The sequence below is a fragment of the Pelophylax lessonae genome, assembly GCF_965119305.1.
Source record: "Pelophylax lessonae genome assembly, chromosome: 1".
Taxonomy (NCBI): Eukaryota; Metazoa; Chordata; class Amphibia; order Anura; family Ranidae; genus Pelophylax; species Pelophylax lessonae.
This window is the reverse complement of record NC_138768.1, coordinates 176,926,465-176,953,598: the sequence shown is the minus strand read 5'-3', so window position 1 is coordinate 176,953,598 and position 27,134 is coordinate 176,926,465. Positions and strand designations below refer to the sequence as shown.

Genomic DNA, 27,134 nt, shown 5'->3' with positions numbered 1-27,134 from the left:
GGTCTACTGGGGTGTGGCATGCATCACAACTCCAGGAGACTGAATTTCCTGGGCCTTTCCCTCCTGCTCTCTGATTTAATAAAGTGGGGTTATCTTTGTGTGCGGTTCTTGTCATATACAAGTAGTACTACCTGGGATCTTGAGAAATGGGCTATTTAGCTAAATCAAAATTAAAAATGTGAATCTTCAAAATGCCTAAAGGGCAAGTCTACTTTTCATAAATAACTGCTACAACCAGCCTTTTTGTAATTTCATTAAAAAAAAAAAAAAATCCACTTTCCCATATATGCATTTCTTGTTCATGTTAATGGCTCACAGCTGTTTTTTTCCCCCTCTTCTTACTACAACACAAAGATTTTTATTTGAGTTCCAAAACAATTGGTAGGAAGCAAGAAATTATGTTTGGCAATGTCCTTGCAAAGTATACAGATTATGGGAGGACTGATTTCTCTTCAAAAAGTACATTTACACTTTAAAGCCCAATTCAAAAAAAATAGGTTTTCTTGTTCGGGAGATTTATCCCAACATCCGGTTAGGACACTAAACTGGGAACCTCTGCAAAAAAAATAGCAAAAGTACAGTTTTAGCTGAGTGAGGAGGATTACAACTCTCTACAGTGATTTTATTGCTTTCTGAGCCTGTCTGCTCTGGAGACAACTGCATCCTCCATTACTTGCAAGGGTGTCACATTGACCAAAGTGAGGGGAAATCTGCAATAAATTGCAGACATAAATATAAACCTGGCAGAAATGTATTATAGAATATGTGCTGCATATGTACTTCAATTTACAAACATGTACCTCCGTCTTATAATATCACTTATAAAGCAAAACATGGAGTTGAGGCACTTAGGAATTTCATAGTAAATTATAAACAGTAATGCACTGAATAAAAAGTTTGTTTGAAAAGTTATACAAAATTTATTATAACAAATACAATTTAAAAAGGTTCCCTGTTGTGTATAGGGAAGAGAGCCCAACGTAGGGCACAGCAATACAAAAGATTACGCCCCCCAATCAAACTACCAATTTCTTGACTTAAACTCTACATGTTTCACAGGGAAACTGCTTCTTTAGGGAGTAATATTGGTAGAGAGGTGTGATGTAAAAAAAAATGAAAAGATGAAGAATAATAAAAATATACACACATAAATGAACCATAACAATACAATACATATCATATACCACACAAAGAATGAACACATTGGTTTCAGTTTTGTGTTCATTTTTATGTTAATCTCCACCAATATTACTCACGAAGAAGCGGTTTCCCTGCGAAACATGTAGAGTTTAGGTCATGAAATTGGTAGTTTATTGATTAGGGGGGCCCTCTGATTGTGAGTATACCGCTCAGTACTCAATGTCGTAATGTAAAAGTGTGATCTTTTGTATTGCTGTGCCCTATGTTGGGCTCCCTTCTTGAATGTCTAGGTGCATTCTGTATACACAACAGGGATTTTTTTTTTTAAACTGTATTTGTTATATTACATTTTGTATAACTTTTTAGGGGCCTTACTGTTTATAACCTACCATGAAAGTCCTAAGTGCCTCAACTCTATGTTTTGCTCTATAACTGACAGAAATGTAACTCTTCATCACTCAATTCAAAACAAAAATATGACGAGTTAAAATCAATTATTTATAAATTTAACATTCGTGCTGCCATTGCAAAATATAATTTTCATAAACAGGTGCAGCTGAATAGATGGACCTAGTAAAAAGATCTTGTCACTGTTTATGTGATAATCTCTAGTTTAATCAGCTTCCAAAAGCAAAAAAGAAAAAGAAAAAAAAAAAGGCCATTGTCCAATTAGGTCATTTCCATTGTGCACTAGTTAGCTTAAATATAATCTCTACAGTAGAGCCCTCTATAATGTGTAAAATCACTATAATAATTAAAGTTATACTAAACACACTGTTTAATTTAGAGTGTCTCTTCTATTTTTTACGTGGATAACACTATTTTAATAATAATAAAAAAAAAAAAAAAAAAAGAAATAAAACACATCTAAGTACCTTTTTTCTTAATCGATATAAAGCGGTCACATGACCCAGCTCTTTCCCAGCCTGTCTGCAGGGAAACATAAGCATGAGGAGCTTCTACTCCACTGCTGCTGGTCACATGTTAAAAAAAAAACAGCCTTTGGAATACAGAGTAAAAATAAATATCAATCAACTGTTTTAAATTGGCCTACAAATCTATATTTGAAATCAGATCTATTATTCTGTGGAAACAACATGGTGTGGGTGGATTTCTGCCAGACAAGGCTGTGTCAAGCCCTTCCAGCCTGTGTCTTCAAAGAGAGAGGTGAAGCCTCCACTAATCGACATGTAATATCCCAATCCCACTGGGTTTAGCTGGTTAGTGGGCATAGAGGAGGCAGGAGGGAGTGGGCTGTCATTTACCACTGTGTATACCCCCACACGTGACTCAATAGCCAAATGGGTCGCTCAGATGTGATAGGGAGGAAATATCTCACCATAGAAACTCACTAAAAACTGAGCATGTGCAGAGTCGCCAACGCTGCTCTGCAAAAATCTCTAGCTGAATTGGGGACATGGAAAGAAACAAGAGAATAGCAGAATCAACCAGGTTATTTCCAGAATATAGAAAACAAATCTCATAGTGACTAAGTATGAACAGCATACATGTAATACAGCATTTGACAGTTTTTTTTATGATGCAAGTTTAGTGACACTTTAACCACTTGCCGACTGCCTAACGCCGATCTACGTCGGCAGTCAGCCCCTCACAGGCAAAGTGACGTAGGGCTACGTCACTAGCTTGTGAGGGTCTAGGGAGCGAGCGCGCGCCCCCGGAGGCGCGCTCCCGCGTGGTCACGGACCCCCCCGCGCGTGTGACCGGCGGACCCGATGTCCGCCGGTCACTCGGCGATCGGCGGGGGAGAGGGAGAATGTCAGGCAGCTTGTGTAAACAAGCCACCTGTCATTCTCCTTGCTGTTAGGATACTGATCACTTGGATCTAGTATGTAGATCCGTTGATCAGTGTCCATACAGCTCAAGCCCCAGCCAATCACAGTAGAAAGCACGCCCCTAGGGATACACACAGCCCCTCCCTCCCAAATAAAGTTAACCCCTTCACTACCAGTGTATTTTTACAGTAACAGTGCATATATATAGCACTGATTACTGTAGAAATGTCACTGGTAACCCCAAAAGTGTCAAAAATGTCAGTCAAGGGTCCGATCTGTCCGCCCCAATGTCGCAGTACCGCAAAAAAAATCGCAGATCGCCGCCATTACACGTTAAAAAAAAAACAACAAAAATGACAGAAATCTTTCCCTTTGTTAGTAAACGCGATAACTTTTGCGCAAACCAATCAAAATACGCTTTTTGCGATTTTTTTTACCAAACATAGGTAGCATAAAACAAATTGGCCGAAAAAGTAAAAAAATTTTGATTTTTAAATTTTTTTTTTGGGGAATTTCATATAAAAAAATGTGAAAAATATTGCTATTTTTGCAAAATTGACGCTCTTTTTTTGTTTATAGCGCGTGATCAAAAAATCGCACAGGTGATCAAATACCACCAAAAGAAAGCTCTGTTTGTGGGAAAAAAAGGACGCCAAATTCGTTTAGGTACAGCGTCGCACGACCGCGCAATTGTCCGTTAAAGTCACACAGTGCCGAATCGCAAAATACCCCCTGGTCGGAATGGGGGTAAAATCTTCCGGGGCTTAAGTGGTTAAAGTCAAATTTACAGTGTATAATCATATCAATGTATTACCTGTAAAAGGGAAAAGATCCAGCTATATACTGCATGCATGTGCATAAACAGTTAAGTTACACAAAGAACAACTGAAGGTAACATTCTTTAGAAAAACCTCATCATAGAGTTCTGCCTTTTTGAATGCTAATCTAATGTCCTTGAGAATTATCCAAGGCTGTGACAATTGTGACAAGACATATTAGGCAGCCTAAGAAGCCATTTAGGAGCTTTGTTCTTGCAGCACAATATTCATAAAGGCAAATAGGGAATATAATATCGCCTTATTTGCAGAAAGGAATTACTTCAATCAAAATACAGTGAATGTAAAAACATAACCATGCCTGTTTAATTGCATTTCTAGGATTCCCTAATTGAATGTAACATTAAAAACAAACAAGTAATAAGTAAATTTTAGTGTAGAAAGTTTATTGTATCATCAATTACAAAAAAGTCTGAAGGGCTGGAAGAACTGGAGGCATTAAAAAAGCCCCAAATATTTATAATAAAGATGATCTATGCACTAATAAAACTCAGCCCAATTGTTTTCCTTTTAAGTGCCTAGATTCCATAATTACAGGTTACAGATCTGTACAGTAGCATCAAAAGATGGAACAGAATTCATCTTTAAAAGTTGTACTAATCAATATACCTTTCAACTAATTTAGAGCTTTATGCAAGGTTCACTCCATTATGGATTTATCGAATGCACTGCTGCACATCCACTGTTTATTTAGAAGTTTTTATACTCCTTGATACCTAATGATTTACAGAGATCAATTCAATGTACGCATGCGATTAACATCTCATACAATAAGTACATACACCTGATCTTTACTTCATTACCTACCGTATGTATATTTCCTTGACCTGGAACAAGAATGCAGCCACTAATGTCTGAAAAGTGTGAACTCCCATCCTACATGCATTTTCAAGATCCGTGCCAAAAGCAGGAAGATGGCCCCAAATAGTATTTTACATTCTGTTCAGCAATGACAGTTTCTATATTTCAGTCTCTCAAATTTACTTTCATAAAACTCAGCAATAAAATGTTTCCAGTATTCTAGTGTATGGCAAACACCTTGTATATTATGCAATTAGCACAGGAGTGGCAAAGGGCAGAAAACACCATGAGTTACAAATTTGGAAATGACTTCGGATGTAGCAAAGCATTAAAAAAACAAAAACAAATAAAGACATTTCTGCTTCCAGCTGCCTTTGCTACTAAAAAAAATAAAAATAAAAAATGGTTACAATTGGTGCAAACTTTAAAGTAAACCTGTCATAACAGAAATGCAGGTGATGCTATGGCCGCCTTTCTACTACATTTAAATTATATGGCCGTTATGCTGACCCTGCAGCTTCAAAGCATCATGAGAGAGATTAACGGAACCTGCCATTACTGAATTCTCATTGAGAATATTATGCTTCGACTATTGTGGAGTTGCTGGCTCAAGACAAGAATAGAGATAAGTAAATTTGGGCCCTTTTCTGTCACAAATTTACAGCATGCTTGTTTTGATGATGTGACGTTAATATGCTGAACCAAGACACAGCCAAGCATCTAGCATTCCCTGAAAAAGCAGGCAGCAATAATGTACTAAAAGTCAGCTACCCACAACAAGTATGTAGAAGAGGAAATTCAGAGTAAAGCAGAAGTTCGACTTATTTCATATAAGTGATTAATTGAATCAGAAAGACAGCCAGAAGACATTTTAGGTGCAGAGGTTAATAATTACCTCCAAACCTGATAACTCAAACATCTTCAAAAACCGCTGATAGTATTTTCAATTGCTATGCAAATTATTGTGATTTTGCTGCTGAAACTCTCCACGTAGTCATAGCAGAGCTATGGAGGTTCCAACATTTCTCTTCTGGGTGCATAGCTGTGATAGAGCTTGAAGAAGGGATTTCCAAGAAGGATTCATCTTGCTGGGAACCACAAGTGTTGTAATAACAGGAAATAGTAGATGCATCAACTGCTGTGCATCCAAAACAGAAGACTCTGACTACAGGCTTTGGTCTTGGGCCAATGTGCAAATACAACTTGTTGTTAGGAACACTCAACATCAGTTTGAGATGCTTTTAGGGTTATTTAGCACCTGCATTTGACCTTTCAAAGCTGCGTCAACCTACTACACATTGCATTCCCATTTCTTTGCATGAGGGGGAAGAATGAATTCTGATGGAGACAAAATTAAGTTCACACAGGCATTGTCTACATTGACTTGTAGATTTGAAGAGAAGAACTTCATAGAATACTATGAACAGACAGGGAAAAAGGCAGGAGCAGGAACAGAAACGGGGGTAAAAGGCAGAGGCAGAGGGACAAGGGGTGGGTAAATCCTATCTTTTGGTGCCATTCTGGAATATGACTGCAGAGATCTCAGTTTATTAAAGTTTGGCACCTGAGATCCTAGGTCTGGCCTATCTCCAACTGCCACTGAAGTAAGGTATTCGACCTCCTGTAATTGATTAACCACTTGCCAACCGCCGCAAGTACATATACTGCGGCGGTCAGCCCCTCACAGGCAAAGTGACGTATATATACGTCACTAGCCTGTGAGGCTCTGGGGAGCGAGCGCGCATCGCCGGAGGCATGCTCCCGCGCGGTCACGGACCCCCCGCGCGTGTGACCGGCGGACCCGATGTCCGCCGCTCACTCGGCGATCGTCGGTGGAGAGGGAGAAAGGCAGGCGGCTAGTGTAAACAAGCCGCCTGTCATTCTCCCCTGTGTAGCAACAATGATCATACGGTTCTACTATGTAGGACCGTTGATCATTGTTCCTACAGCTCAAGCCACAGCCAATCACAGTTAGAATCACGCCCCTAGGGACACACACAGCCCCTCCCTCTCAAATAAAGTTAACCCCTTCACTGCCAGTGTAATTTTACAGTAACAGTGTATATGTATAGCACTGATTACTGTAGAAATGTCACTGGTAACCCCAAAAGTGTCAAAAATGTCAGTTAAGGGTCCGATCTGTCCGCCGCAATGTCGCAGTACCGCAAAAAAAAAAAAAAAAGACAAAAATCTTTCCCTTTGTTAGTAAACGCGATAACTTTTGCGTAAACCAATCAAAATACGCTTTTTGCGATTTTTTTTTTACCAAACATATGTAGCATAAAACAAATTGGCCGAAAATGTTAAAAAATTTTGATTTTTACATTTTTTTTTGGGGAATTTCATATAAAAAAATGTGAAAAATATTGTTATTTTTGCAAAATTGACGCTCTTTTGTTTATAGCGCATGATCAAAAAAAAAAAAAAAAAAAAATCGCACAGGTGATCAAATACCACCAAAAGAAAGCTCTGTTTGTGGGAAAAAAAGGATGTCAAATTTGTTTAGGTACAGCGTCGCACGACCGCGCAATTGTCCGTTCAAGTCACGCAGTGCCGAATCGCAAAATACCCCCTGGTCAGAAAGGGGGTTAAATCTTCCGGGGCATAAGTGGTTAAATATGCATACTTTTTAAAATGTAATCAAGCTTTGATTGATGGCTTAACAAAAAAAAAAAACACACACACACTAACAACTTGCCTTAGGTGAGATTCCATGACTCTTTCGAGACGTTTGTAGAAAGGCCGGGAGGTAAAGTATCCACTCCAGTAATGATCATCTCTATCTGCATAAGCGAAGAAGTCACCACTTAATACTGGAAAAAATGAGGGGCCTTTGGATTCATCAATGCTGGTAACCTTCCGGAGAGCTTCAAAATAATCAGACAGTGTACCAAACTGTGCCTGCAAAAAGAAAATCAAAAAAAGTATCAGTATTAAGTAAAAGGTAATGGTAAATTGTAGACCAATCACTAAGAGAATGATTAAAGTGAAACTTGTATATTAGTGCAGGCCTAAAGAACGAAGCTATATTCACAGGTTTTCACTAAAATTGATATAAAATCTCTTTAACCTATTATCTTCGAAGATACTAAACTAACAAAAAGATAGCTGCTAGTAAGACCCCTTTCAGGTATACACAGCTCCTTTTCGGTACTGCCTATGGGCTACTTCCAGGTTATTTGAAAAGGTACAGGTGTTACATTCTGCCTACTCCCATGCATTGCAGTGTCCAGAGACTGATTAGCCAGTTGCCAGGGTCAGATGCGGTCAGGGGGTGGTGGCTACAGGATGAGATGAGGCATATAGGTTGGTTCTACCCTAAGCAATTATTGAGTTTTAGAAAGTCAGTAGTTGAAGATTTTCATGGAGTTGAACCAACTTGCTTGCAGTATTCTTATTTTAGTTTTGTGATCCCATGTTCAGGTTCACTTGATTTATTTATTTTTTTTTACACAAATTAAAGCAAACTAGAACATCCACTGGATTCTTTAGAAGCCACAAAGTAGGATTTTTCTTACAGCTTACCTGTAAAATCCTTTTCTTGGAGTACATCACGGGACACAGAGCAGGTAATAATGACTATCTGGTTATACGCTACCTTTAGGTGAATGGACACTGTCAACCAATAGACAGGAAGTTCATCCCATATAACAAATAGTGCAGCGCTAGTTACTACAGATAAAAACGCTTATTGCTAAAATGATAGTATATGTGATTAATACACCAATCATGTAGAGTCTATATAAGTGATCAAATCCAAGAGAGAAAAGGGTAAACGACACCACCATTTTCAGGAGAACCACATACGGATAGTAGAAGAGGGTGACTGGAAAACCAGGGAGGAAACTTCACTCCCTATGTGATAGGGATCGACTCGGCAAAGCCGATAATCAGAGGGCCAATATGCACTTTTCCCGATAGATCTGCATCGGCGCCGATATTACCGATATTGTGCGCGGCGCACAAGTGACATTGCGTGTGTTGCTTGACGTGATTCAGTGCGCTGGGCCTATTACACACATTCTGCCTTCTTAGGCCACCTCCCTCACCTCAGACAGCGGCCACAGACCAGCAGCAAGCAAGCCAATAAGCCATCCAGCCACCTACCCAGGCGCCCACAGTAGCCACCCACAGGCCCTGGCCTCAGCCACCCACAGCCCCTGTGCCAGCCAGCCACAGCAGGGCGCCAGCCGCCAATCATAGACCCACAACAGGGTGCCAGCAGCTAGTCACCCACCCACCCCACAACAGGGTGCCAGCCAGCAGCCAAAGCAAAGCAGGTTGCCAGCCAGCCACCCACCCCACAACAGGGTGCCAGCCAGCCAGCCACCCCACAACAGGGTGCCAGCCAGCCAGCCACCCCACAACAGGGTGCCAGCCAGCCAGCCACCCCACAACAGGGTGCCAGCCAGCCACCCACCCCGCAACAGGGCGCCAGATAGCCCCCCACAACAGGGCTCCAGATAGCCCCCCACAACAGGGCTCCAGATAGCCCCCCACAACAGGGTGCTAGCAAGCCAGCCCCCCACTACAGGGTGCTAGCAAGCCAGCCCCCCACAACAGGGTGCTAGCAAGCCAGCCCCCCACAACAGGGTGCCAGCAAGCCAGCCCCCCACAACAGGGTGCCAGCAAGCCAGCCCCCCACAACAGGGTGCCAGCAAGCCAGCCCCCCACAACAGGGTGCCAGCAAGCCAGCCCCCCACAACAGGATGACAGCCAGCCCCCCACAATAGGGTGACAGCCAGCCAGACACCCACCCACACCACAACAGGGTGCCAGCAAGCCAGCCACCCACAACACAACAGGGTGCCAGCACCAGCAAGCCAGCCACCCACAACAGTGTGCCCGCCAGCCACCCACTCACCCCACAACAGGGTGCCAGCAAGCCAGCCACCCGAAACCGGGTGCCAGCAAGCCAGCCACCCGAAACCGGGTGCCAGCAAGCCAGCCACCCGAAACCGGGTGCCAGCAAGCCAGCCACCCGAAACCGGGTGCCTGCAAGCCAGCCACCCCCAACAGGGTGCCTGCAAGCCAGCCACCCCCAACAGGGTGCCTGCAAGCCAGCCACCCCCAACAGGGTGCCAGCCAGCCTGCCACCCCCCAACAGGGTGCCAGCCAGCCAGCAGCCACAGCAGGGTGCCAGCCAGCAGCCACAGCAGGGTGCCAGTCAGCCACCCACCCCACAGCAGGGTGCCAGTCAGCCACCCACCCCACAGCAGGGTGCCAGTCAGCCACCCACCCCACAGCAGGGTGCCAGTCAGCCACCCACCCCACAGCAGGGTGCCAGTCAGCCACCCACCCCACAGCAGGGTGCCAGCAAGCCAGCCACCCCAAACAGGGTGCCAGCAAGCCAGCCACCCCAAACAGGGTGCCAGCAAGCCAGCCACCCCAAACAGGGTGCCAGCAAGCCAGCCACCCCAAACAAGGTGCCAGCAAGCCAGCCACCCCCAACAAGGTGCCAGCAAGCCAGCCACCCCCAACAAGGTGCCAGCAAGCCAGCCACCCCCAACAAGGTGCCAGCAAGCCAGCCACAAACAGCAGGGTGACACCAAGCCAGCCACCCACAGCAGGGTGCCAGTCAGCCACCCACCCCACAGCAGGGTGCCAGTCAGCCACCCACCCCACAGCAGGGTGCCAGCAAGCCAGCCACCCCAAACAGGGTGCCAGCAAGCCAGCCACCCCAAACAGGGTGCCAGCAAGCCAGCCACCCCCAACAAGGTGCCAGCAAGCCAGCCACCCCCAACAAGGTGCCAGCAAGCCAGCCACCCCCAACAAGGTGCCCAGCAAGCCAGCCACCCCCAACAAGGTGCCAGAAAGCCAGCCACAAACAGCAGGGTGACACCAAGCCAGCCACCCACAGAAGGGTGACAGCCAGCCAGCAGCCACAGCAAGGTGCCAGCCACCCACCCACCCCACAACAGGGTGCCAGCAAGCCAGCCATCCACAACAGGGTGACAGCCAGCCAGCAAGCAGATTTTTTAACCGTATATTGTCTCTTTCAAATTGCAATGGAGATGAATAGAGACAGAAAAAGTAAAGTGTAATCTGGGACTATTTCTCGTCTCAACCATCTCCAGGAAAAGCAGCCGTGTGCAACACATGCACAAACAAATGTAAGCATGGGATCAGTAACTGCAAAAAACAAAAATACGTCAAATCTTTGGGCCCATCTAAGAGTTCATCATGTTGAATTATATCATGCAGCACAGAAACAAAATGAATCACAATCACAATGTGAAATACATACTCCACTATCCCAGGCAACAATAAGATATGTTTCAGGAAAAAAAAACAGGTGGATACATTCAAATGGAAGATCCCAACTGCTGGACAGAGTAATCACAGAGATGGTCACTGATAACCAGCCATTTACAATGGTGTCTGACTCTGGATTTAAGCGGTTGATGTCCATAGTTGAGCCAAGGTACACAGTGAAGAGTGAGAAGTATTATCGAACCGAAATGCTGGGAAAGATTCACCAAAAGGAAAGACTATGCTGCAACAAGAGAATGCTGGCAATTCACTCTCATTCATGACTGACTGCTGGTCAGGACAAACAGTCACTAATGAGTCTTACATGCCACTTCATTGACTGCAGATGGACGAAAAGTCAATTAGTGTTGAATACAAATGTGATGCAAGGATAAGGATCCCACACTGAGTACAGTAGAGAAATGTTTCTAGGCATGCTTGAAGACTGGGGAATCAACAAAGACTGAGTGATGCTTGTGCTCCTTCAAGACAGCGGAGCAAACATGCGGAAAGGAATGAGGCTTGCTGAGTGTCAGAGCTCAGTTGCATGGCACACATCTTCCAACTTCTAAATGATGGTCCATCAGGCCAAAGAGCTTTGATATATGTTTTGAGAAGCATGAAGAGAATAAAAATGTTATGCTGGCAAGTCTTTTGGATCCTCGATACAAGGATACAAGGACCATGCTTTCTCTTCTGATGATGTATTGGCCAAGGCAAAACAATGGCTGACAGAAGATTTTCAACAGCAGGTTCCTGCCAAAAAGTCAAGTCCAGAACAGCATTTTTATAATCTGGAAGAGCAGCAAGATGACTAAAAAAAAAAAAAAGAAAAAATGTCCAAAAAGACGACAACGAACAGAAGAGAATCTTCTTCATCGTGATCGAATTAATGGCATGTTCCGTGTTTTATTGGGGCCTCATGCGGAGGATTCTTCTAAATCTGCAATAATAAGCCTGGATGATTACCTTCATCTCTATTTGAAGGAACCAGTAATTGACAGAAGAAGTGGTGATCCTCTTCAGTGGTGGAAAGAAAATGAGACATGCTACAAAAGACTTGCCTCTCATGCTAGACGATACCTCTCTGCTCCTTTTTCCTCTCCTTTACCAAGTGAGCGTGTTAATGAAGTGGCAGCAATATATGAAAAAAAAAAAAAAAAAACAGAAACATGCTGAAATGTTATGTTTTCTGCACTATAATATTGTTCTACCTAACTGGGAGCATTGAAAAGTGTAGTAGTACTAGAGTCCACTCCAATCCACTGTCTAGCTTTTTTTCTATAAGTTTTGCACTGACTGCAGTAGTGATTTAAAATCATTCCAGTGAGGGCACTACTGAAGCAGTTTATGCATCATTCATCACAATCACATGATGTGAAACTGATGTACCTGCAAGTGAAAGCTGTGCGGTTTTCCTATCAGTTTTCATGCAGGTAAGGTGTGAAGAACGACCCTTTAATGTTAACAAAATGTTAACAAACATTAAAATGTTCAGTACCAGATTTGTGTCAAAAATTGTCTTTATTTTTCAAAACTTTAAAGTATTGGCCAATATCGCCGATACCGATACTTAGTGACCAAAATATCGGTATCGGCCCTGAAAAAAACCATATCAGTCTATGCCTACAATGTGATAAGGTAATCTCCTTACCAAACTGAGTGGACCACTTTGTTATAGGTGGTCAAATCAGGCAAAGCATCCATCCATAGGCAATACAACTGGTCATCTGTCCTCCAACAAATTAAGTGGGCCACTAATGGGGCTTTTCCACTGCATGGAACCATATGGTATGGTGTAGGAACGGTTCGGTAACGGTACAGTACGGCGGCGCTTTTCCACTACATGGAACCGAACGGTAAGGCTCTCTAAAACAGTACCACCTCGATTGTGGTTCCAAGAGGTACCATACCGGTACCATATCCCACATTCCTTTGCATGCAGTCACTACTAGCCACTGATTGGTCAGAGAATCGTTGTTATCCCACCCACTTACTTTACTACTTTAGTGGAAAAGCAAACCATACCAAACCGTACCGAACCGTTCCAACACCGTACCAATGTGGTACCATGCAGTGGAAAGCCAAGCAGGGCCAAGTAGAGCCGAGCCGGTACTTGCAGTGTAAAAGTGCCATAAGTTATAGGTGGTCAGATCAGGCAAACAACCGATCAGCCATGCATAGGCAATAAAAAATGGTAATCGGTCCTCCAACTTTTAAACAGTTTAAACCAGATCTGTCATATCATTTTTGTCTGTACATTTGGAGCTGTGCACTGAATTGGACACTGGAATTGATGTCTCGTATGGAGAGGGCAATCCTGGCAGAGCAGACAGAAGAACGATTCTGCAGAAGATTTGAGCCTAGTGAAGTCTGATCCTGACTTCTGCCAGTTAACTGACTTCCATTAACACCAATAGAGAGACGAGACCAGGGAACAGGGTTGTGGGAACAGGGTAATACGCTACCTTTAGGTGAATGGGCACTAACAACCAATAGAACTTCCTCCTATATAACTCCTCCTCCCATGCAGGAAGAACCTCAGTTTTTTAAGCAAGCAATAAAGATTCCAGAAAAAGAGGGGAGGGATATCTGTGTCCCGTGATGTACTCCAAGAAAAACATTTTACAGGCAAGCTGTAAGAAAAGTCCCTTTTTCCTTATCAAACATCATGGGACACAGAGCAGGTAATAATGACCATCTGGAATGTCCTAAAGCAATGCCCTTGAGGGGAGGGGACAAAATCCCATAACTGCCCCTGGGCAAACAACAATAGGAACTTATAGTGCTGCTTGCAACACGCTGATACCAAACTGAGCCTCTTCTCGGGTTCTAAAATCTATTTGATAAAACCTTGTGAATGTTAAGAATTGAAGACCAAGTAGCAGCTTTGCAAATCTGAGCCATAGATACTTGATGATACACTGCCCAAGAAGCACTCACCCTCTTGGTAGAATGCACTTTTAACTTAAAAAGCAGAACCTTACACTTTAAGCCATAAGCTTGAACAATTACTTCACAAATCCACCAAGAGATAGTGGAAGTAGTTGCCGCTTGGCCTTTTCTAGGCCCATCTGGCAACACAAAAAAATCATTGGTATTACAGATTGCAGATGCACTGTAGTATGGGATGGGAGCCGCTACTTCCTGTATAGTCCCGGCTCACAGGCGGAGTGATATCAAATGCACTCCGCCTGTAAATGGAGGAGCCGTACACGAAGCAGCGGCTTTGCTCTGTACTGCAGCCGCTTGCTTTGTGTGTAGCTCCGGATCGGTTCCGGTATCGGCGATTTCACAACACCAGATATCGGTATGGGGTCAAAAAAAGTCAGATCGGTGCATCCCTAAAAGCAACCAAAAAAGATCAATTTCCTTACCAATAATACCAAGGGGAATCTGCCCAATAGGTTCCAAGGGCTGCCTCTGCAGTGCCAAGAGTACAAGATTCAGCTCCCAAGGACACAGGGGTGGCATAATTGGCAGAACCATGAAAATCACACCTTGCATAAAATGTCCGCACCAAAGAGTGCGTCGCTAAAGGTCTCTGGAAAAAAGACGACAAGGCTGAGACTTGACTTTTAATGGTCCCTAATGCCAATTTTAAGAGCACCGCTACCTGAAGAAAACAAGAATTCTAACAATGACATCCTTACAAAGATGCCATTTCTTGGATTCACTCCAAGAGATATAGGATTTTTAAACTCTATAATAGATTCTTTTAGAGACGGGTTTTCTGGCATTAATCAATGTAGCCAAAACTGAGCCCAAGATCCCCCAATCCTTCAAGATTCTGGTTTAAATAGCCAGGCCGTCAAATTCAGCCACCATAAAGCAGGATGGAATGTGGGAACTTGGGAGAGCAGATCTGGACGACATGGAAGCAACCATGGCTCCCCCACAGCTAAACTCACAACCTCTGCGACCCAAGGCCTCCTGGGCCACGCAGGAGCCACCAGGATCACCGGCTTCCCTTCCATCTGAATTCTGCTCAACAACCGTGGCAGAAGTTGGATGGGAGGAAATGCATACATCAGGCTGAATTGTGACCAAGGGGTCACTAAGGCATCTGTTCCGATTGTGATCGGATCCATGGTTCTGGACATAAAATTGTCCAGCTTGTTGTTGAACCTGGATGCCACTAGATCTACATCGGGGGTACCCCAATGCTGACAGATCAGCTGAAACACCTTGAGATGCAAGGACCACTTCCCTGGACACAATTGCTGGCGACTTGGAAAGTCTGCACGCCAACTGTACACACACCAGGGATACTGCTGACAAACATGGAACATACCTCTCTGCCCATGTCAATATGTGGTTCATCTCTTTCTGAACCAATTGGCTCCTGGTGCCCCACTGATGGTTGATATAAGCCAATAGGGTCGCATTGTTGGACTGAATCCTGACAGGACACCCCTGCAACCTGGTTGTCCAATGACACAGTGCCAAACGGGCTGTCCTGATTTTCAAGATGTGGATGGGCAAGAGTCTCTCTACCCAACACAAAGCCGATCAGGCTGATGTCCTTGGTTACAACCTTCTAGGTTACTGGCAAAAAAGATTTTGCTTTGCTTAGGTTGATGAGAACAATCCACCAAGACAGATCATGCCTGACCCCTGAAGGTAGAGACATAGGGGAATAAAAACGCTTGGACCTTTTTGTTCCAAGCAGAGAGAATACTGTTCTGAAACAGTCTGGAGTGGAATTGCGCATAAGGGACTGTCTCAAAAGAGGCCACCATTTTGCCCAATATTATCATGCACAGCCGTATGGAGGGAAACTTTTTCCTCCCTACGAACCAAACCAGACTTCTCTTCTTAGGGCTACAACCTTTTTTGAAGGCAAAAAAAAAAAAAAAAACTTTTGCCTGAACTGTCGAGAACCAGACCCAAATATTCCAAGACTGGAACAGGCTTTAAGGTAGATTTCTCTAGATTGATAATCCAGCCCAAATCCTCTAGGCACTGGACCGTTACGGACAAGTCTTGTTTTAGCCCTAAACCTAAACGGTAGATCAACAAACTGGAAATTGCACTGTCCTACTGCAAACCACAGAACCCCTGAGGGAGCCTGAAAAACTTGTTCCATGGAGGTATGCATTCTTGATATCTATGGAAGCCAGAAAATCTCCTCTTCCTAGAGAGGCTACCACAGAGCGGATTGATTCCATTTGAAAAGACCGAATTGTCAGATACTGGTTGAGAACTTTGAGATCTAGAATGGGTCTTACCACGCCATTTGGTTTTGGCACTGTAAAGTGATTTGAATAAAAACCCATGAACCTTTTGCTAGTTGAAACTTCCACAATCGCGCCCTGTACCCACAAATGTTCCAGGGCCTGGAACAAGGACTTCCTTTTTATTGGGCAAACATGGACATTTGAACCCAGAAACCAAGAAGGAGCAAACTCTCTGAACTCTATCATGTAGCCCTGTGCCACTGTGGACAAGACCCACCTGTCCTTCACCACCCCTACCCAAGTTTGAGAATTGTAGGAGCCTTCCCCTCCACCCAAACTAATGGGGGTGCCCCTTCATAAGGCGGATTTGGAACCTAATCTAATGGCCTTTGGACCCAGGGTTTTTCTAACCTTGATTTTGAGGTCTTCTAACCCCTGACGGCTGAGGCTGTCGAACTGCCTAGAAGCTGGCGTGTTAGGAGGTACCGTAACACTTGGAGCTTTAAAAGATGGATGTTTCATCCTCCTTTTACCGGCAAAAATGTGCTTTTTCCACCTAAAAATTTCTGGATGTATTTATCGAGATCCTCACCAAAGAGATGTTCCCCATGGAAAGGAAAAGCTGTCAGTTTCTTACAAGGTAATTCTGCTGACCAATTCTTAAGCCATAGTACTCTGGGCATATGAACAACTCCGGAAATCTGTTGGATAGAATCCTTAAGGGCAACTACCGCAAAACACAAGGCACGAGGAAACTCCGGCAAATCTTCAGAAGATTCCCCCTGAATAGGCAGACTTCTAGTCACCCTTTTAAAGCGATCCTTTAAGGATTGGCAAACACCTATAGCCGCTATAACTGGTTGAACAGCAGAGCCAGTGAGGGCAAAGGAAGCTTTAAGTAAGGATTCCAACTTTTTATCTCCTAGATCTCCAAGGATCAAGGCAATTAAGCATATATGCATGCAGTTCAAGGCAAATAAGCATATATGCTTATGCTTTTATGCAATATGCGTTTATGGAAGCATGCATTTATGTAAGCATGCGTTTTATGCAAATATGTGTTTATGCAAACAGGTGTTCCCGCAAACCTGCATCCAGGCAACATGCATCCACGCAATTAGCAAACATGCATTTATACAAGCGTCTATGCAACCATGCACTTATGCAAACACGTGTCCATGCATTTATGCAATACGAGTTCGTGCAAGCATGTGTCTATACAAACACGTGCCTATGCAAGCAAGTAGGCATGTGCTTTATGCAAGTATGCAGGCATGTGCTTTATGCAAGTATGCAGGCATGTGCTTTATGCAAGTATGCAGGCATGTGTTTTATGCAAGAAATCAGGCATGTGTTTTATGCACGAAAGCAGGCATGTGTTTTATGCAAGAAAGCAGGCATGTGTTTTATGCAAGTAAGCAGGCATGTAACATGTTTACTATGCTGCACCAGCTCAACTGCACTTGGCCCCAACTGATTTTTCAGGATACGTTAAGCATATAGGCTCTAATACAGCCTTAATGTTGCTTTAAAACCACCTAAAAATATGTTTCTGCAGACCAAATGCACTGGAGCCTAAAACCTTGTAAAGTGCACTGATACCCGTACAGGGGTGTATCGACAGACAGTTGTGCAAGCCCCCCGGATTAAGCAGTAAGTATACAAATATACCTTTATGCCTTGACTGGTCACCTAGCTCTCCCATGGAAATGTAGCTATGGGCTAAAGACATGTCTCAGATGTCTTGCTGCTCCTTCAGTCCACATGGTCCACCAAAAATGGCTGTCCCACTTTCAGTCTATACAGGCAATACTGAGCAAACCTGCGCCCTCTAGTGACTGGAGGAGACACTGCATTCCAATACTCCTGAGAAGTACACAGGGCATGAACAGTACCACTGCCCCCAGCGGCCACTGGGAGAAAGACCAGAACAACAGATCTCTTTTTTTTTTTAAAAGAGGGAAAAACGTACCAGTCCAGCCGCAAGATCCTTAGAGGTCCCAAACTTCACCGATCATGGCGGGCTTTGTTAGTCATTGGACGTTCAAGGACCGGGACCCCTTATTTTAGAGGGGGTCCACACCCTTGGACCTGTAGAACACCCTGCCGGCAAACTCCTTGGGATAATAGATAACCAGGGTTCCATTTATCAGGGTCCAGCACCCAGATGGGTCACATTACAGGCAAAACCTCGGGTCTTCTTAGCCGAGGCTTGGGTACCATCCTTTTAGTGCTTAGCCATTTGAATGGATCCGATCAGAGCGCCCCTAAGCTTGGACATCATTCTTAGGATTGAAGAGCTTTAACAGCCATGACCACCACCTTCAAGACACTGGCAAAAAACTGAGGTTCTTCCTGTATGGGAGGAACTTCCTGTCTATTAGCTGCTAGTGTCCATTCACCAAAAAGTACCATATAACCCAGATAGTCATTATTACCTGCTGTGTGTCCCGTGATGTACTATAAAGAAAAAAATGGATTTTTGTAAAATCTTACCGTAAAATCCTTTTCTCTTAAGCTCATTGACAGATGTAGTCCTCGTTGATTAATAACAACTCGGGTTATACTGCCCTCTACAGGAGTAGGACTAGACCGGAAAGAAAACATTCTGGCCACACCTTAGGGGCAGTCCCAGAGGGTATATCCTCTCTCTCTCTGCTACAGCAAATCAGTTATGTCACAAAGCAGTGTTTAGAGAATTTAACCCAACCCAACTCAAAAACAGAGGGGCGGGTACTACGTCTGTCAATGAGCTTAAGAGAAAAGGATTTTACGGTAAGATTTTACAAAAATCCATTTTTCTCTGTCGCTCATTGACAGACGTAGTCCTCGTTGATTAATAACAACTCGGGACGTCCCAAAGCAGTACCACAAATGAGGGGTGGGAAAATGGAAATCAAAATCCAATCTAGAAGGCCCAACCGGTGCCAACTAGAAGTTTTAAAGGCTCATCAATCACACGATGAGACTCAACTGAAATTCCAACGGAAAAAAACCCTCGAGGTAGACCACCGGTCTCCTCAAATTGCGGCCTGCAAAACCTTGCGGCCAAATGAGGCATCCGCCGATGCAATCACATCAACTATATAAAATTTTGTAAAGGTATGAACCGACGACCAGGTAGCCGCCTTGCACACCTGGACCACTGACGCCTGATGGCGGTAGGCCCAGGAAGTACTGAGCGCTCGAGTGGAGTGCGCCTTAACAGGGAACGGAGGATTCCGACCCTTAATAGAATAAGCCTGTACCACCGTCTGTCTGATCCATTTGGAGATAGTTGCGGCAGATGCAGGCAACCCTTTTCTGGGGCCATCCGTGATCACAAAAAGTGAATCCGTCTTACGGAACGTTTCCGTAGCCTTCAGGTATACCCCGATTGCCCGAACCACATCCAAGGAATGCAACGCATATTTCAGAGGATGATTGGGCTGAGGACACACGGAAGGTAGCACAATATCTTCATTCAGATGAAATTCTGAAACCACCTTAGGAAGAAAGGATGGCTTCGGATGAAGAACTACCTTATCCCTATGAACCACTAGATATGGGGAATGGCATGATAATGCAGCCAGTTCTGACACCCTGCGTGCAGAAGTGATAGCCACCAAGAAGGCCACCTTCTGGGATAATGTAAGCAAGGGAATCTCCCTGATATTTTCAAAGGGAGGTTTCTGCAGAACCGACAAAACCAAATTAAGATTCCAGGGTGGTAAGGGCGCGAGGACTGGCGGAGCCAAGTGCCGCACCCCCTGGATGAAATTCCGCACCAAGGAATGAGTAGCCAAAGGCTTCTGAAAGAAGATTGCTAATGCTGAAACCTGACCCTTGATGGTGCTCAAGGATAGTTTCTGCTCAACCCCCTTTTGCAGAAAAGCCAAGATTCGGGTCACCGAATAGGTACGTGGGGGAAATCCCAAAGATTCACACCACGCAATATAAGTCTTCCATGTGCGATAATAGACTTTGCTGGAAGTCGCTTTCCTTGCTTTAATTAGAGTAGGAATAACTGAAGCTGGCAGCCCTCTGTCCTTCAGTACCTGGGTCTCAATGGCCAGGCCATTAAAACCAGCGACTGTAAAGCACGATGGAAGATCGGTCCTTGAGACCGTAGATCCTCCCTGAGAGGAGGTCTCCAAGGAGCGTTCGCGACTAGTATGTCCAAGTCGGCCTGACTAGGCTAGCCTAGAATTTCCAGGATAACTGGAGTTCCCTCCATCTCTATCCTGCGGAGAAATCTCAGCAGCAACTTGAGAGGGGGGAAGACTTATAGTAGCCGATACTGCCTTTCTAGGCCGTTCAGCGCGTCCGCTAGAGGATCGCGGGCACGCGTTACCAACCTCTGCGCCTTCCTGTTGAGCCGATATGCCAACAGATCCACCTCCGGGATGCTCTGATGAAGACACAGATGGTGAAATCCTTGGTGATCGACCTAAGTCATCACCCTGATATTGTCTGACTGGTTCCGAACCAGGCTGCCCTAGAGCTGCTTGGTCCAGGCAGTCCGACAAAGTCTGATCGCTCTCTGTTCCCACACATTTATCAGAAACTTGATTCTTATCAGGAGTGATGATTTCTCCTGGTTGAGCATTAGAGACCGAAGTCACCAGACTAGAGGCTCCTTGGTCTGTTTGCTCAACCGGATCAGATTCCTGTAGGGAACTGACTAATCTTTGGAAAAGGTAAAGAAAATGATCTGTTCAGGGAACGGGAACTACCGCTCCCTGTAGCACCTAAATGTTGGAAGGGAAGAATCGCACCGGTAGCAGTGATCGATACTCGATCTTGTGTCCTGATCGTATGATCTCCTGAACCCCTTAGTCCGAGATTCAGGAAGGCTCTAGCTCTGAATGCCGGTGAAGACGTCCCCCCACCCTCAAGCCGGGTGGGGGCGCACCTTCAGGCTGTATTAGCCTTACCTTCAGGTTTGGCTGAGTCGGCCTTTTGTTTGCCCGACTCAGCCAAACCCTCCTAGAGGGGCTTTGCCTTTCCCGCTTGCCCCAGCGGAGCGAACAAACCCTTTATGAGCGGCAAAGAAAGGTCCACGCTTGTTACGAGGTCCTTTAGCTTTAGCAGCCTGCGGCAAAAAAGTGCTCTTGCCCCCAGTGACATCCTTAATGATCTCATCTAGGGTGGCCCCAAATAGGCGATTCCCCTGAAAGGGGAGATTCGCCAAGGCTTTTTTGGAACCTAGATCCGCCGACCAGCATTTTAACCACAGCACACGTCTGAGGATTACCGCTGACATCGATGCATGCCCTAACAAGGGGGTGGCATCCAGGGCTGCGTCACAGACGAACTGCAGTCCTTGTATAATTTGTTCCACCAAATCAGATGCTGCCTGGGGGATACCTTTCCCCTTTAGGTCATGGCGTACCAATCTTGCCCATTCCGTTAATGTCTGTGAAACTAAACCAATGACAATCACTGGTCTAAAGGCTGACCCTATCAGGGAAAAAATAGTGCGGGACTCCGCTTCCATCTTCCGATCCACTGGATCCTTAAAGGACGGAGCGTCCTCCAACGGGATAACAGTGGCTTTATTCAATCTGGAAATAGGTAGATCCACCACTGGTGGTACCGTCCATTTCTTAATGAGGGATTCCTCAAACGGATAGCGTCTAGCAATGCGCTTGGAAACAGTAAAGGTACGTTTTGAATGATCCCATTCCTCTTTAATTTTATTACCAAAACATTTGGGTAAGGGAAAAACCTTCGCCGTCTTGGTAGGTTTACTAGTACCAAAGGGAATTTCCATCTCGGTTGCCTCTGCCGGGAAAACCTCAGGTCTTAAGGTTTCCCGGACCGACACAACTAGTGCGTCCACCAATGCTTCTTCTTGTGCTATGGCGGAGGCAGGAACGTCCTCCTCACTGTCTGAGGGAACTTTACCTGAGACAACAGCCCCTGCAGAGGGACCTGCAGCTGCAATGACCATCTCAGAATCTGAAGCATCAGATGAAATAGGGGTAGGCGGGGGTCGCTTTCTTGACCCCCGTCCCCGACAGGCCATCTCCACCCGAGACACCAAAGACTCCAAAACTGCTGTGAATGCATCAATACTCTGTGAACTGGAGGGTCCTGCGGCCACCTCGAGGGGATCAGGTGGGGGTACCTGTGTGGCAGGGTCCATGATTATTCCAGACACTTGCCGGAAAAAAATAATTTTGCCAAAAAAATAAAACTTTTTTTTTTCTTTAGACCCCCAGCACCACAGCGCCCCTCAGTGTTACCTGCTTAGGGACCCCTACAGAGAGAGAGAGAGAGAGAGAGAGAGAGAGACCCCAAGGCTCACCACTTGATGCTCAGAAGTTTCAATACAACCTGTTCCAGCACTGTCTATTACAGACAGGAAGTCTTTGGCTGGCTTTCCCGGGTAAAAGGAGGCGGCTCTGCCCCTTTGCACGCCTTCCGGCGCCTCCCCCTAGCTCCTCGAGGCGTTTGGTCACCTAAAACATGGCCGCCCCCATGCTGGAGACACGAGGCTACGCCGGGTAAAAGGAGGCTGCTCCGCCCCTTTACACGCCTTCCGTCGCCTCCCCATAGCTCCTCGAGGTGTTTGGTCACCTCAAACATGTCCGCCCCCATGCTGGAGACACGAGGCTACGCCAATATGGCGGCCTCGAGCGATCTACAAGACAATGGCGGCGGCCTGTGAAGGATAGCGGCGGCTAGCAGCGGCCTGCGGGATGTCTCGGTCCGTGGGCCGTCGGGAGTCAGCCCTCTGTCCTTCTGGAAGTGACCGTTTGCTGGAGGAATGGCGATCTGGACTGCAGTGACTCAGGCATAGGCATCGGCCTGTGTACACCTCTGACAGGTAGGATACCTTTTACTTCAATAGTAATGCCCCTTATAGTACTGCCACTGACTTCAGTCACCCTTACAGTTTACAATGACCTTAGATAGTCAGCTCCCAAAACAAGCCTCCTGGTTTCCGTTCACAAAAAATCACACTCAAATTGGGGGATCTGTGACCTGTTATAGGATAGAGGGGAGACCCATCCTACCATTCCAGAGAGGGGCCCGCGTCCACCACAAACCCGACAGGGGGGGAGGGGGAACATTCTACTCACCATACCGGAACCAGGCGGGCGCCAACTCCTGACAGAACCCCTCTCCACCGGGGTGGGGGGGCTGTCGACCAATACGGACGCCGTGACTCCGTTGGTCATTGGAGTTCAGGCGAGACGTTTAACTCGCAGGGTCAGTCCCCGTCCAGTGGGACTATGTCGCGGCCGACCCAGCGCGGAGCTATGGCCTGCACGCACTCGTAGGTTGAACTGGGGTGACCACTGGATTTCAACATCCAGCCCGTCGCCCAGTTACAGCTTGCTTGCTTGAAGATCTCCAGGAAACTGGAGAAAAAAGCTGTCTAAAAAAAAATCTTTCTAAGCAAAAAATCCTGCCAGGACCGAAGATCCTAGCAAGGCATCTAGGTCCTTACTCCTAACTAGACAGAAAAAAACTGATTTGCTGTAGCAGAGAGAGAGAGGATATACCCTCTGGGACTGCCCCTAAGGTGTGGCCAGAATGTTTTCTTTCCTGTCTAGTCCTACTCCTGTAGAGGGCAGTATAACCCGAGTTGTTATTAATCAACGAGGACTACGTCTGTCAATGAGCGACAGAGAAATGTAGTTTTGTTCTCTAACATTCTTTTCTTGGAATACATCACAAAACCGAGGTGTGAATACTCATGACCTACTTAGGTTATGCTGCCTCCTTCAGTTGAATGAGCACTGGCAAAAAAAAGAAAAAAACAAAAGCATGAATCCCAGCCCAGTCAAGACCCCTCCTAGCTCTGCTAACCTCAGTTTTTTAGGAAACGTGAAGAGTTTACATTCTTCCTCACTTCAGATATCAAAAACAGATAACACAAGGGGAGGGGGAACACAACAAGGCCAGCATACCCAAAACTCAAAACACAAAATAAGGGAGAACCCAACTATTGAGCTACCGCTGATAACTGCCATTTGCAGAGGTGTGACCACCTACCTGGAAAAACTTCGTACACTTGTGAACAAAAGACCAGCTAGCAGCCTAACAAATCTCAAAAAAGCCCAGAATGCACTGACACTCCTGGTGAAATTGGCTTTCACCAGAAAACGAAACCTTTACCTTGATAATATAGGCCAACGAAAAATGAGCTAATGAATCCACCTCGAAACAGAGAAGTGAGTTCAGTCTAGAAGAGCTTTGATGGTGGTTTATCACATTTGTGACCAACATTATTGCTTGGACGATTTGAAAGCTATTGTGGTAAAATATACAGGGCCTTTGCTTAAGTATTCGGCCCCCTTGAACTTTTCGAACTTTTGCCACATTTCAGGCTTCAAACATAAAGATATAAAACTGTAATTTTTTGTGAAGAATCAACAAGTGGGACACAATCATGAAGTGGAACGAAATTTATTGGATATTTCAAACTTTCAACAAATAAAAAACTGAAAATTAAGTTATTCAGCCCCCTTAAGTTAATACTTTGTAGCGCCACCTTTTGCTGCGATTACAGCTGTAAGTCACTCGGGTATGTCTCTATCAGTTTTTCACATCGAGAGACTGAAATTTTTGCCAATTTCTCCTTGCAAAACAGCTCGAGCTCAGTGAGGTTGGATGGAGAGCGTTTGTGAACAGCAGTTTTCAGTTCTTTCCACAGATTCTCGATTGGATTCAGGTCTGGACTTTGACTTGGCCATTCTAACACCTGGATATGTTTATTTGTGAACCATTCCATTGTAGATTTTGCTTTATGTTTTGGATCATTGTCTTGTTGGAAGACAAATCTCCGTCCCAGTCTTAGGTCTTTTGAAGACTCCATCAGGTATTCTTCCAGAATGGTCCTGTATTTGGCTCCATCTTCCCATCAATTTTAACCATCTTACCTGTCCCTGCTGAAGAAAAGCAGGCCCAAATCATGATGCTGCCACCATGTTTGACAGTGGGGATGGTGTGTTCAGGGTGAGGAGCTATGTTGCTTTTACGCCAAATATGACGTTTTGCATTGTTGCCAAAAAGTTTGATTTTGGTTTCATCTTTGGATTCTATTTATCATCATTAGTCATTTAGGTCAACATTGGATCATTCAGAGATCCTCACTGAACTTCTGGAGAGAGTTTGCTGCACTGAAAGTAAATGGGCTGAATAATTTTGCACGCCCAATTTTTCAGTTTTTTATTTGTTAAAAAAGTTTGAAATATCCAATAAATTTCGTTCCACTTCATGATTGTGTCCCACTTGTTGTTGATTCTTCACAAAAAATTACAGTTTTATATCTTTATGTTTGAAGCCTGAAATGTGGCAAAAGGTCACAAAGTTCAAGGGGGCCGAATACTTTCGCAAGGCACTGTATAATCTACTTCCTATAGCCTCTAGTTTCCCTTAAAAAAAAAAAAAAAAAACACACAACTGTTCCCAATCATCACATAATTTATACATCAGTGCCACCCATTTCAGCAGACCAGGCATAAAAATTGAAACTCCCTTTCCTTTCTCTCGTCTCCCCTGATCTTTGTATTAACCCTTTAACAGGTTGCATGTGAATCCTGTGATATTAAAAGCCTGGCAGAAAAAGATTGAGGGTAAAAACCAGTTACATTTGCAGATGACTTTCTCTTTCTATCAGATCCCCATATCGCCTAACCTTCTCAATAATCGCAAGCGGTTACTTATTAACTAAAAGCAAAATTATGCCAAACCTTACACCCTAAATCTATCACTGCCTGCGGACACAGTCTCCCAATGTTAAGGAAATTTTCAGTTTGCAAATTCGAAGCCATACTGTATCTTGGCATATCAATCCTAACCAATCTTTGAGAGCTAGCCCCAAAAAAATCTCCCTGAACCGAAAAACACATGATGGAACCCTAAAAATTGGGATAACGCAAACATACTGTGGTTTGTACGCTCTGCTATAGTGAAAAAGAAGTACTCCTGAGGATGCTTTACGTCATGCAGATTGTTCCAATACAACTACCAGCTTTCTCTTCTATAGAAAGCAATGTTTAGCCTTTACTTCACCTTAAATTACCTAAAACGTAAAGGAGGCATTGGCCTTCATTACATTAAGAAATATTTTTCTGCGTGCCAACTTGTGAGAATAGTAGAATGGAATGTTCATGAAACAGCGAAAGGTTGGATATTCTTAGAACAATCATTTTCCCTTCTTCCTCTAAAAATTGAAACCTTGGCTCTCCAAAATCTGTATTAGACCATCCATTTTTTTTTTTTTCTTTTAAGGTCTTCTCTTCAAAGCTTTCATGTGGTCTCCAAGTCCACTTCCCTCTCATCTGCCTAAACATTTCCCTCAAAGATATCTGATCTCAATATTCTGCTCATATTGGTTTACAGATTTTCCCTTCATAACAGAATCCACATGTTTAGCTTGGGTGAAGGATTTAGACCATGGGTGCCCAACCTTTTGGCTTCTCTGGGCCACATTGAGCGTAGAGAAATTTTCTCGGGCCGCATATAAAATATATACTATAATTAAGGTATAGAAGTAATAAAACGCTGCCGCGCCCTTCCCGCGCTGCCGCCCCCCCCCCCCCCCCAGCACTAATTTAACACAACTAGAGGATGATCCCTTTCGAGGCAGCCTCTGCCTATAGTCAGTTGGAAGCCGCTGTGGCCGTGCCCCCGACCCGACTTCCTTCCTCCCCAGCAAAAAAAAAAATTGTCAGGGGGCAGTGGGCCACATTGCCTGCGGTTCTGGGTCGCGTTGCAGCCCCCGGGCCGCAGGTTGGACATACCTGATTTAGACATTGAGTTGTCCAAGGAGTCCATAAAGATCTATATGCAAGAGATCGTTAAATGTCACGATTCAAAATCAGGTCTAGGTGTAACTCCAGCTGTAGACAACAGACATACCCACGCATGTGCGAGTGGGGGCAACCTTTACTGTGAGCAGAATTTGCCACCAGTATAAGAGGACTTGGGGGTTCAGTTCTTGTGGAACTGGGATGTGGGCTTCTGCTAAAAGCTCAAGACTGGTTGCTTAGGAATTTAATGTTTCTAGGATTCCAAAAGTTGACATTGGTTTCTGACCTGTCACATTCACCTTCTCCTGAAGAGGCAACAAGCTTTAACCCACAGTCATCTTCTGAATAGAGACATAAAAGGATGGTCCAAACAAGCATTTA

General features: G+C 44.8%; 1 protein-coding gene across 1 annotated transcript in view; it reads right to left on the bottom strand.

The window, feature by feature from the left end:
- Window positions 1-27,134, bottom strand: part of MAN2A1 (mannosidase alpha class 2A member 1) — a 370,906-nt gene that overhangs the window by 155,137 nt on the left and 188,635 nt on the right. The window contains exon 9 of the mRNA XM_082259950.1: window positions 7,269-7,471. Within this exon, the coding sequence (XP_082116076.1) occupies window positions 7,269-7,471 (203 nt within the window). The remainder of the gene's footprint in view (window positions 1-7,268; window positions 7,472-27,134) is intronic.